Source organism: Cervus elaphus, chromosome 20, assembly GCF_910594005.1.
Source record: "Cervus elaphus chromosome 20, mCerEla1.1, whole genome shotgun sequence".
Classification (NCBI taxonomy): Eukaryota; Metazoa; Chordata; class Mammalia; order Artiodactyla; family Cervidae; genus Cervus; species Cervus elaphus.
Genome location: NC_057834.1, coordinates 36979125 through 36995404, shown reverse-complemented (window position 1 = coordinate 36995404; position 16280 = coordinate 36979125). Strand labels below are relative to the sequence as shown.

Here is a 16280-nt window from a genome sequence, read left to right as displayed (position 1 = left end):
GGATGGCTATCATCAAAAGACAGACAGTAAAACAACCACTGGTGAAGATGTGGGAAAACTGGATTCTCAATTTGTTGGTGGGAATGTACAATGGTTTAGCCACTTTGGAAAATAGTTTGGCATTTCCTTAAAATGCTGAACACTGAGATACCATATGATCCAGCAATTCCCACCTATGTATATACCCAAGAAAAATGAAAAGGTACATCCACACAAAAACTTGTACACAAATGTTCACAGCAGTATTATGCATCATAACCAAGGAGTGGAAATGGCCCAAATGCCCATGAGCTGATGAATGGATAAACAAAAGGTAGTATATCCATACAATGGAATGTTTCTTGGCCATAAAAAGGAATAAAACAGTGATATATGCTACAACATAGATGGATGAACTTGGAAAAATATCATGTGTGAAAGTCGTCAGGCACAAAAGGCCACATATTATATGATTCCATGTATGGGAAATGTCCAGAATAGGCAAATTTACAAAGACAGAAAGTAGATTCATGGTTGCTTAGGGCTAGTGGGGTGGTGAGGGGAATGACTGCTAAGGGGTATGAGGTTTCTTTAGGGGTGACGAAAATTTCCTGGAATGAGATAATAGAGATGTTTGCATAACTCTGTGAATATACTAAAACCCACTAAACTGTATATCCTAAAGTAGTGATGGTATGTGAGTTATACATCACAAAGGTGTTAATTAAAAATCATACCCATTCATTTAGGGGGCTTCCCAAGTGGGGTAGTAGTAAAGAATCTGCCTGCCAAGGCAGGAGGCACTAGAGACTCGGGTTCAATCCCTGGGTTGGGAAGATGCCATGAAGAAGGAAATGGCAACCTGCTCCAGTATTCTTGCCTGAATACACACACACACACACACACACACACACACACGCACACACACATCTATTCATTTAGTGAAACTTTACTGAGCATCCATTCACTACAAAGTCCCAGGTACCACAGGGTACACACAGGTAAGATCCTTGAATAGCTTAAAGGTGCCACATTGCTTAGTGAAAGAATGCTGAGTCACTTCTGAGATTTTATTCTTCCCAATGTCACTGAACTTACCTGGCCCCTAAGTGCCATTTTTTCCCCATCATTAACCAACCAGGAGGCAGAGAAGGAGGGAAGTTTTCTTCCTCTTGAATAGCAAATGCAAACCTCAGGACCTACCAGGGAGCCATGGACAAGAAAGCTTACCGGGAAGAGATTAAACGCTCAAGAGGGTTCCTGATCAACCAGTCTTCCTGGAGGGCACCCTTTATTTGTGTTGAGCAAACCTGATGTCTGGTTCCCTCAAAGATGTACACATTTTTTACCGTGAGCTTGGTCAGGGGGACAGGAAAATGGAAAGAGCACAAGGCTAGGGCTCTGTAAGCACAGATTTTTTAAAAAAAATCCCAACTCCATTACTTACTAGTTTACAGACTTAGACAAGTCATTAAAGCCTCCCTGAGTTTGTTTCCCCACCTATAATACAGGAATGCAAATACTCGCCTAGACTATCTCAAAAAGATAACAGTCCAAGAACACTTTACAAACTCCTATCAGGGCAGAAATACAAAGGAGCCATCATTATGGCACTCTTATCTTGGCACTAAAACCTCCATCCTTCCCTCTCTATCAGTTGTCTTCTCTCCTACTTTAAAAACTGACTTCTTCTCTTGACTCTAATCTTTGCTTTAATCCTGTCACACATCTCCCCTCCTGCCTCTGCCACAGCTGACTCTAGATGTACACCAAACTCTGACTGAAAAACAACCTAGTTCTACCTGGAAAAAAGGCACTCAAAGGCCTATTTAATGGAGACTAATGGGCTACATTTTTTCCTCTTCTTTCTGACTAAATTTCATAAAAGAATTGACCAGACTATATCACCCTTTCCTCACCTCCTCTTCCCTCTTAAACTCATTCCGAACTGGCTCCTCCCCCCTTCCCAAGGCCATGAAAAGCCTCCTAGTTACCAAATCCAGACACTTCTCTATCCTGTCCATCCTTTGCCCCCTGGGAGCACTTGACCTCATTGACCCTCCCCTCATTTCTGAGATCCCACATGGCCCTAACTGCTATTCTCTGGCCACTCCCCACCAGTCTCCTGTGTGGGGTCCTCTGCCTCTGCCTCCCTTTTGAAGCAGTGCCCCCCAGGGTTCTGTCCAAGGCTCTTCTCACTCCACACCCTGTCCCTGGACAACCTCCCACTTCCACTATTCTGTCCACACTGATGACCACAGCCCCGCACACCTTCCTGACCTCCAGGCCTGTGTCACCAGCTGCTGGCCTGCTTAACACCTTCCCTATGATTACCCACAGGCCACTCATCATGCCCAAAAGGGACTCCTTCCCTCAATCACACTCTTCCTCTTGAGTTCCCCTTTTCACGGAAGAGTCCCACCCAGGGACTTTTCCTTTGATCAGTGGTTAAGAATCCACCTTCCAATGCAGGGAATCCAGGCTCCATCCCTGGTTTCCTAGTTCTCAGAACTAAGATCCCATGTGCCTCGAGGCAACTAAGTCTGCAGGCTGCAATTTGAGAGTCCCTGGGCCAAAACAAAAGATACTGCCTGCTGCCACTAAGACCCCACTCAGCCGAAAATGAATGAACAGTACCACCCAGCAGCCCAAGCCAAGAATGAGACTGCCACCTGTGCCTCACCCCTCCTTCACAAAACCAACCACTTAGTCTTCATTTTTCTCCATCTCCACCGTCACTTCCCTAGTAGATGCGACCCTCACCTCCTGCCCACATTACTGCAGTGGGCTCCTAATTTGTCCTCCCTCTCTCTATTCTCTCATTCTTTCAACGTGAAGGTCCACACTGCAGTCGGGGTGATCTTGTTATTTTTTAAAAGCATATCTGACCATGTCACTCTCTACTTGTCTTGCAATGGTCCTCCACTGCCCTCAGGATAACAAGGAAGATTACATGGTTCCCAAGCCCTAGCTCCCTGCCTACTCTCCTGTTTCATCTAATTAATTGTTTTAAAGTCTCTGCTTCCCTGGTGGCTCAGCAGAAAAGAATCCAGCTGCAATGCAGGAGACATGGGTTCGATCTCTGGGTTGGGAAGATCCCCTGGAGGAGGAAATGACAACCCACTGCAGTATTCTTGCTTGGAGAATCCCATGGACAGAGGAGCCTGGTGGGCTACTGTCCATGAGGTCGCAAAGAGGCACACACGAATGAACAAGACTGCTCACTGCCTCTCCGTCTTCAGCTCCTGCCACTCCAGGCCCTTCCTTGCCTTCTGTCTTCAGGACATGTTGTTCCCTCTGCCTGGACTTTCCCTTACTCAAGCCTGGCTCTCATTTTCAGGCCTCAATTAAAGGTCACTTCCTCCAGCAAAGCTTCTTGATGGTCTCCCATGTGCCTCAACTGATATCACCGAAGAGTTCAGGGTGGTATCATACAACTCCTGTTCCCTCATGCCTCCCCTACGAAACCACAGGCTCCTGGAGGGCAGGGTAAGCAACCTATGCACGTTGAATCCTAGTGCCGCAAGGGGCACCAGCCAGTGAAGACTTCTTCAATGGACCAGTGCCGCTATCTGAGGGAGAGCATGAGCATTCCTAAACCTCAGACCCTGTTCCTGTGAACACACTGAAGTCCTAGCGGCTTTTTGCCCCCATCCCTAGGGCTCTGAGGAGAAAAGGGTCTGCGGTTCTAGCCTCATACAAGGTCCCATTCACAAAGCTATTTACTACAGTCTCTCCAGCCACCTCCCCCCAGAACAACAGTGGCCTTTCTCTGCAGCAGCAGTCTCTTGGAGGAAAGCTTCTGAGGGCTGTGCTCTGGGAAATGAATGGGGCCAGCCTGGGGCAGGCAGGACAAAGGCAGGCCGGGCCAGTGCCGTCAGACCCCTGCAGGGAACAGCAGCTCTGAAACAAGGCGGCCAGTGGGGAAATCCCCTGAGAGCTGGGAGAAGCTGGAGGCACACAACCTCAAGGCCCCTAAAAGAAATCCCAAATGCCCAGGACCTAGCACCCAATAAGAACATGGAATCCTTGCTCTCCATGCCTAGCAGCGATGTTCAGAGTTGAGTGTGTGCTGGTCGCTCAGTCATGTCCAGCTCTTCAAGATCCCACGGAATGTAGCCCGCCAGGCTCCTCAGCCCATGGGACTCTCCAGGCAAGAATACTGGAGTGGGTTGCCGTTTCCTTTTGCACGGGATCTTCCGGACCCAGAAATCCAACCCGCGTCTCCTGTGTCTCCTGCACTGGCAGACTAATGTTTTTTTGACCACGGAGCCACCTGGGAAGCCATGTTTAGTGCTGCTTTCTTGAAATCCCTTGGGTAGGCATGGAGGAAACTGGAAATGTCAAGAATGAACGACAGTTCAAGCCAGGTAACTGCAGGGAGGAATGCAACTCATATAAAGAGAACTCCACTGGGCACTAGAAGACAATCCAGAAAAATGAAAAAATGAAGAGACATTGCTTCTGAACCCCAAGAAACAGGACAGGACACAATAACCAACATAAATCATGCAAAGAATGGAAAAGCACCCAGTATTTATTTATAATAGAGACCATGTGCTAGTGATTCTGCTAGAACTTGACATAAAGTATATCAACATATGAAAGGTGTAAGAGGGCCTTTCCTGGTGGTACAATGGTTAGGAATCCACTTGCCAACGCAGGGGGCCCAGGTTCCGTCCCTGCTCTGTGAAGATTCCACATGCCATGGGGCAACTAAGCCCGGGCACCGCAACTACTGATCCTGTGTGGCCTAGAGCAAGTGCTTTGCAACAAGAGAAGCCACTGCAAAGAGAAGCCTGTGCTCTGCAACTAGAAAGTAGCCCTGCTCACCACAGTGAGGGAAAGTCCATGCACAGCAATGAAGACCAAGTGCAGTCATAAATAAATAAATAAATAACTTTAAAAAGGTAGTAAAAGTTCATTTGCTATATGGATGTGCAAAAGGAATGTTGAATAATATAAATGTACTATAGAGTTTGACGATATTAACCAGAAAAGGCCTCCTTGAAGAAACTAAGATTAAGGAGAGTTGGGAAGAGAAAGATAAGATACAAATAAAGATGTGGAAAGACGTGATGGGGTCTAGGAAACAGGCTGGCCTACCCGAAGTGGGATCGTAGGGGACAGTAACAAGACCTACAATTAGTGAGATGCGGGCTGAAATGAAGAAAGCATGGATCCTAAGTTGGGGAGTTTGGGCTGGAAAGGAAAGACACTGAACCAAAGTTTCCAGGAAAAAAAAAAAAAAAAGGATCTCTTGGGACAGAACCTTCCGCGTCTGATTTTTAACTAGTATGTCCTGTGTTTGTTTTGTATGTTCCCAGAGCCATGCCTGTCAGTCCTGTTTAGAATCAGCAGAGGTCTCAGCACCTAAGCACAGGTCTTCCGGTGGCAACTGAGGAGAGTTCAGACCAATCTGGGGTCCCTGCCAAACCAAATGCCTCAACAACACTAACCATATGTTTGGCACTATAGAATTCACCGAACGCTTTTACACAAATCGTCCTGATCTCACAGCTAGTTAGCGGCTGAGCTAGGGCTCACACAAAGCTCTTCTAGCTTCAAGTCCTGTCCTCTCTATAATCATGCTACTAGGGTGGTTTCTGCAGAGACAGCCCTTGAGCCCTGGAGTTTGGTCTGCTGTGAGTGGGGTATGATTAATTAATCAGGATTTCAAATACATGTTAATCTCCTCAAGTCATGACCCATTTCCTAAGGGAATCTTGAAGAACTCACTCCCTTCTCTCCCTTCCTCTAGAAGAACTCTTAAAACTTATTTGGTAAATAAATAAATAATACTATTTGGTAGAAACAGCCTAACCTAAAGGCCTTAGCAAGGTAAGTATCATTTGAGATGCTGTGTTCAGTGAATTGCTGGGTACCCATGGGAGGTGGAATGACTTTTAATGGTCTTATTCTCTCGAGCAACAGCACCACCCTCCCAGTCAGCCAGTCTCCAAAACTTCTGAACCAAATCCGATTCAGCCTTCACAACCATACCTTGTTGATTTTCCTTCCAAAATGTCTTTCAAATCCTGCCCTTCTTCTTTGCTCTCACATTATCGTTTGCTGTCTTCTCATTTACATAATATCAGAATTCTTTTTTTAAACATTCTTTTTCTCATCATATATTACACAAACCTCACTGGTTCTCATTTCCTACCACGTCAATCTGGTATCTTTATCCCCACCCCACCCTCCCACCATACTCACCCTGACAACCTAATTTCTCTCTGCTCTGCAAAGACCAACACACTTACCATCCTGAGGCCACCTTCATGCTTGATTCTATACCAGAACTTTGCTCTTGTGTTCCCCTTGTCTGAAACAGCCTCCTCTCTTTCTCTGACTTAAATAATATCTAACTAACCCTCCCCTGGCTGTTCTCTTTAGCACCAACTTCTTCCTTGTCTCTAAATGTACCTTTTTGGTATACACCAAGATTCAGCAACGATGTACTATCTTTTTATTGTTTTATGTTGCTTCATTAATTACATTTCCCAACAAGAATGTAAGCTCCACATTCTTGCAAATTATCTACCAGAACACTAAGCACTGAGCTGAGCATGGAGCTATTTGATAACTATCTGCCATCCAACTGACTGTCTGCAAGTGCCTCTGATCACAGGTCATCATCTGGAAGGCTGTTAGATAGGTCGTTTCCTCCGAGATTCGATGCCAGGCCATGACTGGTGACTACAGATCTCACTGCACCATTTTATGGTAGTTTTAAATGCTGGAGGAGAAAGTGCTGAAAATCAAGACTGAATGAAGTCACTTCACTCTGCACTTCTTGAAGCTCCTTTCTCACACAGCCCTTAGTTTGCTATTCTTTAGAAAGAGGAGAATCTTGTCAAGTCACTAAAGATGACAGAGGGATACAAGTGACTTTAGGGCCTGTGCTGAAATCAGAAGTAAAAGGCAGGAAGACGGGCTTAAATTATAGCAAAGGAGGAAATTCCCTGGTGGTCCAGTGATTAGGACTTGGGGCTTTTACTGTCAAGGCTGGGTTCAACCCCTGGTCAGGGAACTAAGATTCCACAAGCCATGCAGCGCAGCCAAAAGAAAAAAATGTACTGAAGGAAAATTTGGTAATCAAAAGAATGTTCAACTATTCAACTCATGGAACCACAGGGGATCAGTGAAAATGGGAGCCCCTCAACCTTCTGAACCACCTCAAGAGATAGCCTATTTGAAGTCAAGAGTAAAGAAGAGGATCCCTTAAGACTTAAGACTTCTGTGATTTTCCCCTCAACTCTGTTCATTTGTTCTAGGGCCACAAGTCCAGGTGTTTTTTCAGGCCTTGAAAATGTCTTCCAAATCCTACTCCAACTTTGTTGGGGGCCACAGATTTCTTGGCCCCTCCTTATGCTTCTACATCACTGTACTTCTTCCATTTCCCCTCCCATTTCATCACACCACTCTGTTCTCTGGTTTTTTTTCCAACTTTCATTTTTCACTGGTTTTCAGGAAGGCAGATAGGGTTCCTGAAAAGTCCTGGCTCACTGAAAGAAAGGGCACAGGCATTATGTTTTCAGAGGCTCAAAGAACGTAACAGCTAGACGGAATCAAATCTGAGAGGCTGGCTACCCTAATTTACTCCTCTATTTACTCAGATGCTGGGGTGGGGGGGGTCTTCTCTCAGAACTCCACGTCTCCTTTCACAAAGGATCTAACACAACTTTTCATAAAGTAATGAATACTTTTTTCTCTTGAAACCAGAATCTGCAACTTTCTGCAGTCCTGCTTCCCTCCATGGGGCAAAGGAGTGACCTTGGATGCCACTAGCAAGTCTCCACTTGAGTCTTTTCCCAAGGATGGTGACTGAGAAAAGAAGAATGCACAGTCCATGGTGAAACGGGTTTCCAAGCCACATGATAAATCTTGAAATTAAGTTTTAAAAATAATAAACCAATAAAATGGGTTTTTAAAGGTAGTGCCACTATGAAGATGTGAAGCAGATTCAGTTAGTATAGATTAAAACCAGTCCTCTTATGTTTCATGGAACTTCAGCGTTAACAAAGCCCTTTCACATACAGCGGAGGCCCAGATCTTTAAAGCTGTAAGGGACACTATCCAAAAGTTTCCAAACTCTATTCCATGGAGGTTACAAGCTTCCAGAACTCCTTTGTCTTTGTACCAATTTGGGGACTAGCCATGTGACCTTCACAGAATCACTTTTATTTTTGACGATCTCATTGTCATTAAACTTTTCACATTTTTTGGTCTACTCTCCTAAATACAATGAAAGGGACTCTGACAGTACTTTGACTATTAAAAAAAAAAACTAAATAAATTTGTTCATCAAAGGGTGCTCTTTCAGAAAAGTTTTTGAGTATGTGAAGGTAAGCTTAGACTGCTCCCGTTCATAATGGTGATTAATCGCCAAACGTTTCATGTGCAAATCCATTGCCATCTCTAATCTCACGCCTGGAGAGCACCAGGGTACATTTTGGAGAAGACTCAGCATTTCAGGGGACTTATTATTTGGAGCTCTGGATCCCTGTCATTGTTCTGGGAGTGAAGTCACTCAGTCGTGTCTGACTCTTTGCCACCCCATGGACTGTAGCCTACCAGGCTCCTCTGTCCATGGGATTTTCTAGGCAAGAGTACTGGAGTGGGTTGCCATTTCCTTCTCCAGGGGATCTTCCCGACCCAAGGATTGAACCCGGGTCTCCCACATTGCAGGCAGACACTTTACCATCTGAACCACCAGGGAAGTTATTGCTCTGGGAACATCTAAACTAGGTAGAAACTCAGCTGTATGTCTTATCCCCAGGGCTCAACAAGAACCTGAAGTGGGAGCAGCGAGCCTGAGGTGGGAAGGGTTTTCCCCCACCTCCTCCTCAGCCTAGGCCACTAGTTTTTCTTCTCTACAAACATTCCTCAGTCTGAAGCTTCTTTCCTCCCTCCTCCACTTCCTTCCACCTCCTCCTCCATACACCTCACTCCAGATTTTGCCTCCTCTTGGGAAAAAAAAAAGGCTACAGGCTGGGGAAAAGTTACATTCAATCTCAGATCCCTGATAAGGAACAGTTGCTTGGGTATCGTTTATTCTGAATTAGGAAAGTCATATGCTTCTAAAACAAGGAACAGCCAGAGATCATAAAACAAATCCTTTCTATCCCCATCTAAGGAAGCCAAGGTAGCTCAAGCCTCTCCCATTCATCAAAATTCCTGGGAAGGAGATTCAATAACCTTCCCCTTCTCATATTCTACTATCATCACCCAACCCTGACCATTGGAAAAGTATGCCTTCTTTCTAACCTCCTGTACTTCTGCAACAAAAAAGCCTGTTCGCTCTGGTTAAATTCTTCAGAACAATAGAAAGATCTTTCGGTCACTCTTAATTTGTTTTGGGCCAGTTCAGAAAGTAGTGCCCAAAGCTAAATCAAATCCCTGAGTTTACCATCTAAAATTTCTAGAGCTTTACAGTTTAGAAAGCAATGTGAAATATTACCTGATTTGATTTGCTCCTTTCAACAGCACCATGAGAAAGATGCAATAAATATTATAATCCTCAAATGACAAGCTATGTGAAAATGTTTGTGACTGGAAAGCATTTCATATAAACGAGCTATTGCCTTACATATGAGGAAACCAAAGGAGGCATGTGATTTGCCCACGGTCACACAGTTAAGGGGAATGCCAGGGCTCAAACCAAGAACTCGGCTTATATCTAGTACTTCTCCATCTGCTCTGGTCCTCACATGAGCTAATTGTCTCTGCAAAGAGAAAAGCTGTTTTATGGATACAAACTCCTAACCCATCTGGCCATCTCAAAAACATTTGCCATGGAGAACTAGGGAAATGGATATACATGGCATAGCAAAACTCATTATCATTCCTATAAAAATAATTCACTATTATTATCTCTGCTTGCAATATCAAACACATTTTTAGAAACTTTTGAGAAGAACACACTAATGGGCAATAAACTGTCCACGGACAAAAACTGAAAGGGACATGAACAGCTACAATTCAGCCCATCTTTCAGTAACAACTGATTAACACTGCAAGATCAAGATTAGCTGTGAATATTTCATGTTTCTTTGGACCAGGAGTCACTCACTCCCCAAGAGAGGATTAAAGACTCTCCACAGCCTTCTATTCCTTGAGCCACAATCTCTCTTCATAGACATGGTCCTCCATCATGTTGCTTATGTCCTAGAAAATACACATCATCAAGGAAGCCTTCTCTAATTGACCTTACTTTGACTACATTTGAAATTAACACATGAACCTCGAAAAATCTGAAATGGATGAACTTGTACGTGCTGACATATTATTCACTGCGATATTCGTTCATGTCAAGTATTTAGTGAGCATTCATCCAATGGAAGGCACTAAGTCAGGCATGCAGGGACGTATCTGAGCAAAGAAAACCCAATTCCTGCCTTTACAGAGTTTATAGTAGAGTGTTATTTATATCTCTCGTACCTTTCCCAGTTTCTCAAGTTAAGACTGCATGCTCTTTGTAAGCAAGAACTTCTCACTTAAATTTTCTGAAACAGTGCTCGCTTCCGCAGCACATATACTAAAATTTTCTGAAACAGTTAGAGCGCAGTACCTTACACGAGGCTCCCTACACAGCAAATGGATAAATAAAAGAGAGTCGCTGCCTCAACAGTCTGAAATCCTTCCACTCAATCCCTCCAGTATGGTATAAAATTGTGTAACACTGTGAAATATTTAAAATCCACAGGGGTATCGAACCTGAGATGTCAAAAGATCCAACAGAACGAACCTGCTGCTAAAGGGGTAAAGATCCAATGCAGCTGGAGATACCTTTAAGGGGACTCAAGCCCCAGAACTGACTCTCTGATGAGGAAGAGAATTGGGGTGGGAGTGGAAGTGAAGAATGCTCTCAACCTGCAAAGCTGCACTATCCCAAGTGCAAGGGGGTGCCAAAAAGCATCGTGCTCTGCTGCCAGAAAGAATAAAACTGTGCCCCACTCCTGTTTCACAGGACTAGTAGACAAATATCCTGGGCTGGCCAAAAAGTTCTTTTGGGTTTATAAGACTATAGGGAAAAACTGGAATGACCTTTTTGGCCAACCCAATACTTAGGGTAGGATAACAGTAAGAGCCTCCAGTTTAGAAGACCTGCATCTGAGTCCGGCTTCTGCCACCAGTCAGGGAAGATGGCACTGGGCTAGCCAGGTATCCTCTCTGAGCCTCAATCACCCCTTCTGTAAAATGGGAATGAAAACCTCTGTCTTGTCTGCCTCACGGAAATATTGGGAGGTTCAAATAGATACATTCCTATGAAAGCACTCAGAAAAACCATGCTATACACATCCTGAGAAGATTGTGAGGGTGTCCAAACTCCCAGAGGAGCGTCTCACTCCAGCCCAGGAACCTTCATTGCCTCCATCTTTCACCCCCAACATCTGGGTTTCTACCTTCTCACAACTCTGAATTCAGAGGAACAGTTCACCCCGAATCTCAAAAAGGCAAGTGTGTTAATTCCCAAATTCCAAGAGGGTAAAAGAGAAGGGCAGTCATGTAACCATTTCAACTCCCTGCCTTGACAAGAGTCAAACTAAAGAGAAGCCACAAAAAGGGGAAGAGATGGAGGTTTAAGCAGTCACGTACATTATCTGTCCTTTGTGGCTCTCTGCCTTCTCTCCACTGCCAAGTCAGGTCCCTGTCTAGGGACTGCTGAACTAATCTAAACGGGGCTCAGAGGCAATACAGAGATTAGTGTTTGGGAGAGAGAGAGAGATTATGTGCATTTCAGGCCACATTCCACTGCCAAAAAGAAATTATCAGCATGGATAATCAAAGGTTAACTGGACAGGGAGAAAACAACTCATTGCTCCTTTGCAAATATTCTTCCCTATCTCTCCAGTAATTCCCACCCCCCAGGCCCAGTTCTTTCATTTGCTTGTTCAGTCCGCCAACCACCCATCCATCCAGTTAGGGTGTGTGCAGCACCCACAAAACTACCCTCTCTCTAGGTTCTCTAAGGGTTGAAGAGGAGGGGAGGAAAAGAAAAGGCAGATACCTTACGAAGTTGGAAACCGTAATGTACTGATGAGGAGGCTGGGCACACTCTGGTGGGGGTGTGGGGGGGGAGGGGAGAGGGTGTGGGACATCCTGCGCTCAGACTCTAACGGCCAGTGCCTCTGCATATCAGGCCTAAGAGCCCAAAACAAATCCTTCCGGCTCTAGGCAGAGGGAAGGCCCATTTTGCAGAGTCAAGCTTATTAAAAACGGCTTGGCAGATTAAACCTAGAGCATTAGCTGGTTGGCCGATTTCAATTTAAACCCCAAGCTTGGAGAAGAAGAAATTCTAGGGTTGACCTATGCTATTCTGCAGGCCATTATCAGCCACTGGTAAAAATCAAGACCTGTACGGGTGCAAAGTGTGTTTCTGTCCCATCATTCAGGCCAAGAACATCCTCCTCATTCTAGAAATGGGATCCACCCCATCACCAAGCCCCACCATTCCACAACAACCAGCCGGTGGAGGCCCACGCCCCTGCCAGGGCCCTTCCCCCCGCAGCTCCAACACCTAAAGCCAGTCCCAATCACCCTAGGGGTCTCACGTGACCAGGCTTGTGCCCGCCTCCCACCCCGAAGCTGGCAAGTTAGGGACTCAGATTCAGCCTCTGGCCTGGCAAAAGTCAAAGGCGGCTAGAAAGCGTTTCCCCCTCTTTCCCCACTCCTTGCGTCACTGTCTACTGCTTGCATTTAAAAAACACTGATTCAGGAGATACCTTTTGAACATGGACACACACAGTGGGAACATAAACACACATGCCCAGACAGTCCCCAGGGACCCACCAATACCCACAGCCCACCCAGACCCTTATTTTACAATCTTTTATCAAAATGCAACACCTTCTTTCCCAGTCTTTCCTTAAGCAAGTGTTGAAAAACCACATTATTAGCAAACTTACCTGTCTATACTCTGGGGTAACCTTACACTCATGGTTTCTCGGTGTCTCCACGGTTTCAGAATCTTGTAGTTGTGATGTCTTGATCAGGATTGAATCGCTTGCAATTTTTAAGAAAGGTGAGAGGAGGGCCTCCCAACTTGAAGACAATCCTTTTTCCTCCAGCTCTCAGGACCCGGGTGACTGAAGCTCCATTCTACTTCTACCAGTTAACATGGTCTCCTTTCTTAGCCCCCCTTTCCCCTCCCCCCCTTAAAAAAAAAAAAAAAAACCGAAAGAAAAAGAGAAAAAAACTATGACCTTCTTAGAAACCAAAAACCCAACCACAAATCTCTTCAAGGTTAGCGCTATGGGCTTTGAAAAAAAAAAAAAAAAGAATCACAGAAAGAATGTGCCTTCAAAATATCAATCTTAACTGCAAAATATAGATTAAAAACATTCTTTTAATCCAGTTTTTCCAGCTGTCCTTACGTTGGCAAGAGCCTCAAGCTCCAAAGCAGAAAAAAATAATTCTCTGGTCTCCAATGCTTAAAACGACAACAGATATACTGAAGGACCAAAAAAAAAAAAAGATGAAAAAATCCAAACTGACACTTGGAAAAAAATCTTCCAGCTGATTTGCACAGTAAAAAAATAAATAAAATCATACAATAGTATGTACACAACAGCACTCCTTACAAGTCCAGTGCAACCCTGGGAAATGAAAATTATAAATTTCCTTAAAAAAAAAAGCTTTTAGATGAAAAGGTTCTGAAATTCTTAAATGAGCCAATCGCACCAAAAAAAAAAAAAAAAGACACCTGAATGCAATGCTTTTTACCTTTAAAATGGTAGCAATACCACAAACCAGAGACAAATCTCTGAAAATATTCTTTTTTTCCTTTAAACTTGCAGGTCTCTCCACCTACCCCAGCCTGATTCCCAGCCTAGGTTCGGCCTTTTTCTGAAAGACAATTTCCTGAGTTAGTTCTGTTTTGCTCCTCCACATCCAGGCTCCGAAATTTTCTCTAGCCTCAGCCTCCATGAAACGAAGCTTTCGCTTCTTCCCGTTTCGCCTGCTCTCCCTCTCGCCTGGCCAGGAAAACTGCCCCTTATTATTAATAGTTTGGATTATTATTGTGGATTTGAGTTCGGGGTGGGATATTCCTCCACACCAGCCTCCTGGACAATCCGATCGCCTGGCTTCTCTCGCTCGGCCTCTCTTTTTCCTCCCTTTCCGCCCCTCGCCTAACCTCGCAGGCAAGAGCCCACCGCGCCTGGCGCAGGACCGCCGGCGGCCTCCGGCTCCCGGCCCCGCTTGCCCGCTCGCCCCACGCCCGACCGCCGCACTCCGGCCTCCGCAGCCGCGAGACTCCGCGCTCGGGCGCAGGCAGGAAAGGCGGCGGCGGCAGGCCGGCACCGGCGGGCGTCCGGCTCCCGGCGTCGCGGCCGCGCTCGCCTCCTTCCGGGCCCCTTCCCCCCCCGGCTCGCCGCTCGCTCGGGCGCAGGCCCGGCCGGCCGCCCCCTCCCCGAGCTGCCCGCCCTCCGCCTTCCCCGCGAGCCTTTCTCCTACCCTCGCTCCGGCGGGGGCGGGGCCGCAGCCTGCCCCTCCTCCCAGCGCTGCCCGCCGGCCTTTCCCCCGCACTCACGCCGCGGCAGGGGGCGGGGGCGGGAAGCCGACCGCCCTTCCCTTCTTTGGGCGCTGCGGCCGCGGCTCCCGCCCCCCGCCTCTCTCCCGGTCTCCCTGCGCGCCCTGCCCCGCCGCGACCCCTCGCCGCTGGTCCTCGGCCGGTCCCCGCCGCGGCCCCACAGTCGCCGGCCCTGCCCTTTGGTGCGGCCTAACCGATCCCGGGCTTAGCCGGATCCCCGGCTTTTCCCGGCCTGGCTCGCCGGCGACCCCGGCCCGGACCCCGAGAATCACGGCGCGCAGTCCCCGCCGCCGTCACCACTGCGGCCACCTACTCGCTGCTTTCCCTTGGGTGCTTTTCCCCTTTTTACTGCCCTGAATTCACAAGACCTGACCTTTGTTTGCTACCCCCTGGCCCCCCTGCTGCGGTGCCCGGCGCGCCTAGGCCCCCTCCTCACGTGGGCCAGTTTCGGCGTGCACCGTCGTCACCTCTGCTCCCACCCCGCCCCCGCCACCGCTCGCTTTACCTCCACCGCATTCCTCATTTTTCAGACATTTGTCGCGGCCTCCTGCTCCGGTGCCAGGAGCTCTCAACAGTTTTCTCCCGTTTCGATGGCCCTCATTTCTTAGACCCACGGAAGAGACCCTTCTGGTCTTGCCGCCCGGATTGTTTGGGCATCTTACTACCAGTCTGGGTAAAGTGTTTTTGAACTCGATGGAAAATCCTTTCAGGGACAATTCTATTTTCATAACCTCCACTCATAGAATCACAGTTTCTAAATCTTTCCAAGTAACATGACATTAGTCAGAAGGTCCCAAGCGTTATGATTAAAAATAATTAAGACCAAAAGGAAGCTTTTTAATAGGACTGGGAAGTGAACTTGGTCTTTGCGCCTGGGTGAATGCTATCGTAAAATACCCTGCGGGCGGTGGTGTGTTTGCTCGTGGTCTCTTCCTTCCACACCACCTTGATTGTTCTCGGGTGAAATACATGTGTATGTGTATTTACCCATACACATCCATAAAGCTGAGTGACCTCAGCACTCATCACTGTTAGAAGTGATGAGTTTGCAAATAGCAAGAGGAAAAAGAAACTAATAACCTGAATTATACCAGATACAAGTTGGTATATAAAAGAAAGACTTGCACCCCATCTCAACCAACCCATAAGCCAAAACCCCCCAAGACAGGAGTTCTGCCGGGAATCAGGCAACACAGTTCAAATTGCTACTGACCTTGTTTATTCCCTTCCTATACTACCTGCAAAACAATGGTCCCAATTGTGTACACTCTGTAGTGATAGATCAGTGGTCACCAAACATTTTTCTTGGCATGCTTCTTTATGTAATATTTTTAAACAATTATTTACATGTATTTTATTGTTGTTTAGATCCTAAGTCGTGTCCAACTCTTTTGCAACCCATGGAATGTAGCCCGCCAGGCTCCTCTGTCCGTAGGATTTCCCAGGCAAGAAACTGGAGTGAGTAGCCATTTCCTTCTCCAGGGGCTCTTCCCAATGCAGGGATTGAACCCACATCTCCTGATTGGCAGGCGGATTCTTTACCTCTGAGCCACCAGGAAGCGCACATATATTTTATTACATACCTTATAAATCTTGCTCTAGAGTAGAAATATTGAAAGATTATTTAAAATAAAGATGAAGTATGTTTTAAAATCATATTTTTTAGTGAATGTTAATGACTGGAATGAATCATGACTGGAAAAGATACTTGTCAAAGAGGTAGACTCAAGCAGAAGTACATTCTTGATTGCATTTATTAAATTAT

General features: G+C 46.2%; 2 protein-coding genes across 12 annotated transcripts in view; one reads left to right on the top strand and one right to left on the bottom strand.

Annotated features, from left to right (window-relative positions):
- The window catches only part of ARHGEF11 (Rho guanine nucleotide exchange factor 11), a 108026-nt gene extending 93696 nt beyond the window's left edge, over nt 1-14330 (bottom strand). For 3 of the 11 annotated variants that reach the window (XM_043878920.1, XM_043878918.1, XM_043878925.1), the window contains exon 1: nt 12891-14326. In XM_043878920.1, coding sequence (XP_043734855.1) covers nt 12891-12922 — 32 coding nt within the window. In that variant the 5' untranslated portion in view covers nt 12923-14326. Of the gene's footprint in view, nt 1-12890 lie in introns of all 11 variants that reach the window. The other 8 variants (XM_043878921.1, XM_043878926.1, XM_043878922.1 and 5 more) reach the window with 5 other exon arrangements.
- On the top strand, nt 13910-15934 carry LOC122676461 (basic proline-rich protein-like). Its single transcript, XM_043875704.1, has 3 exons — nt 13910-13961; nt 14127-15188; nt 15884-15934. The coding sequence occupies exons 1-2, from the start codon at nt 13910-13912 to the stop codon at nt 14870-14872; spliced, it is 798 nt and encodes a 265-aa protein (XP_043731639.1). The 3' UTR covers nt 14873-15188; nt 15884-15934.
- The last annotated feature ends 346 nt before the right edge of the window (nt 15935-16280 follow it).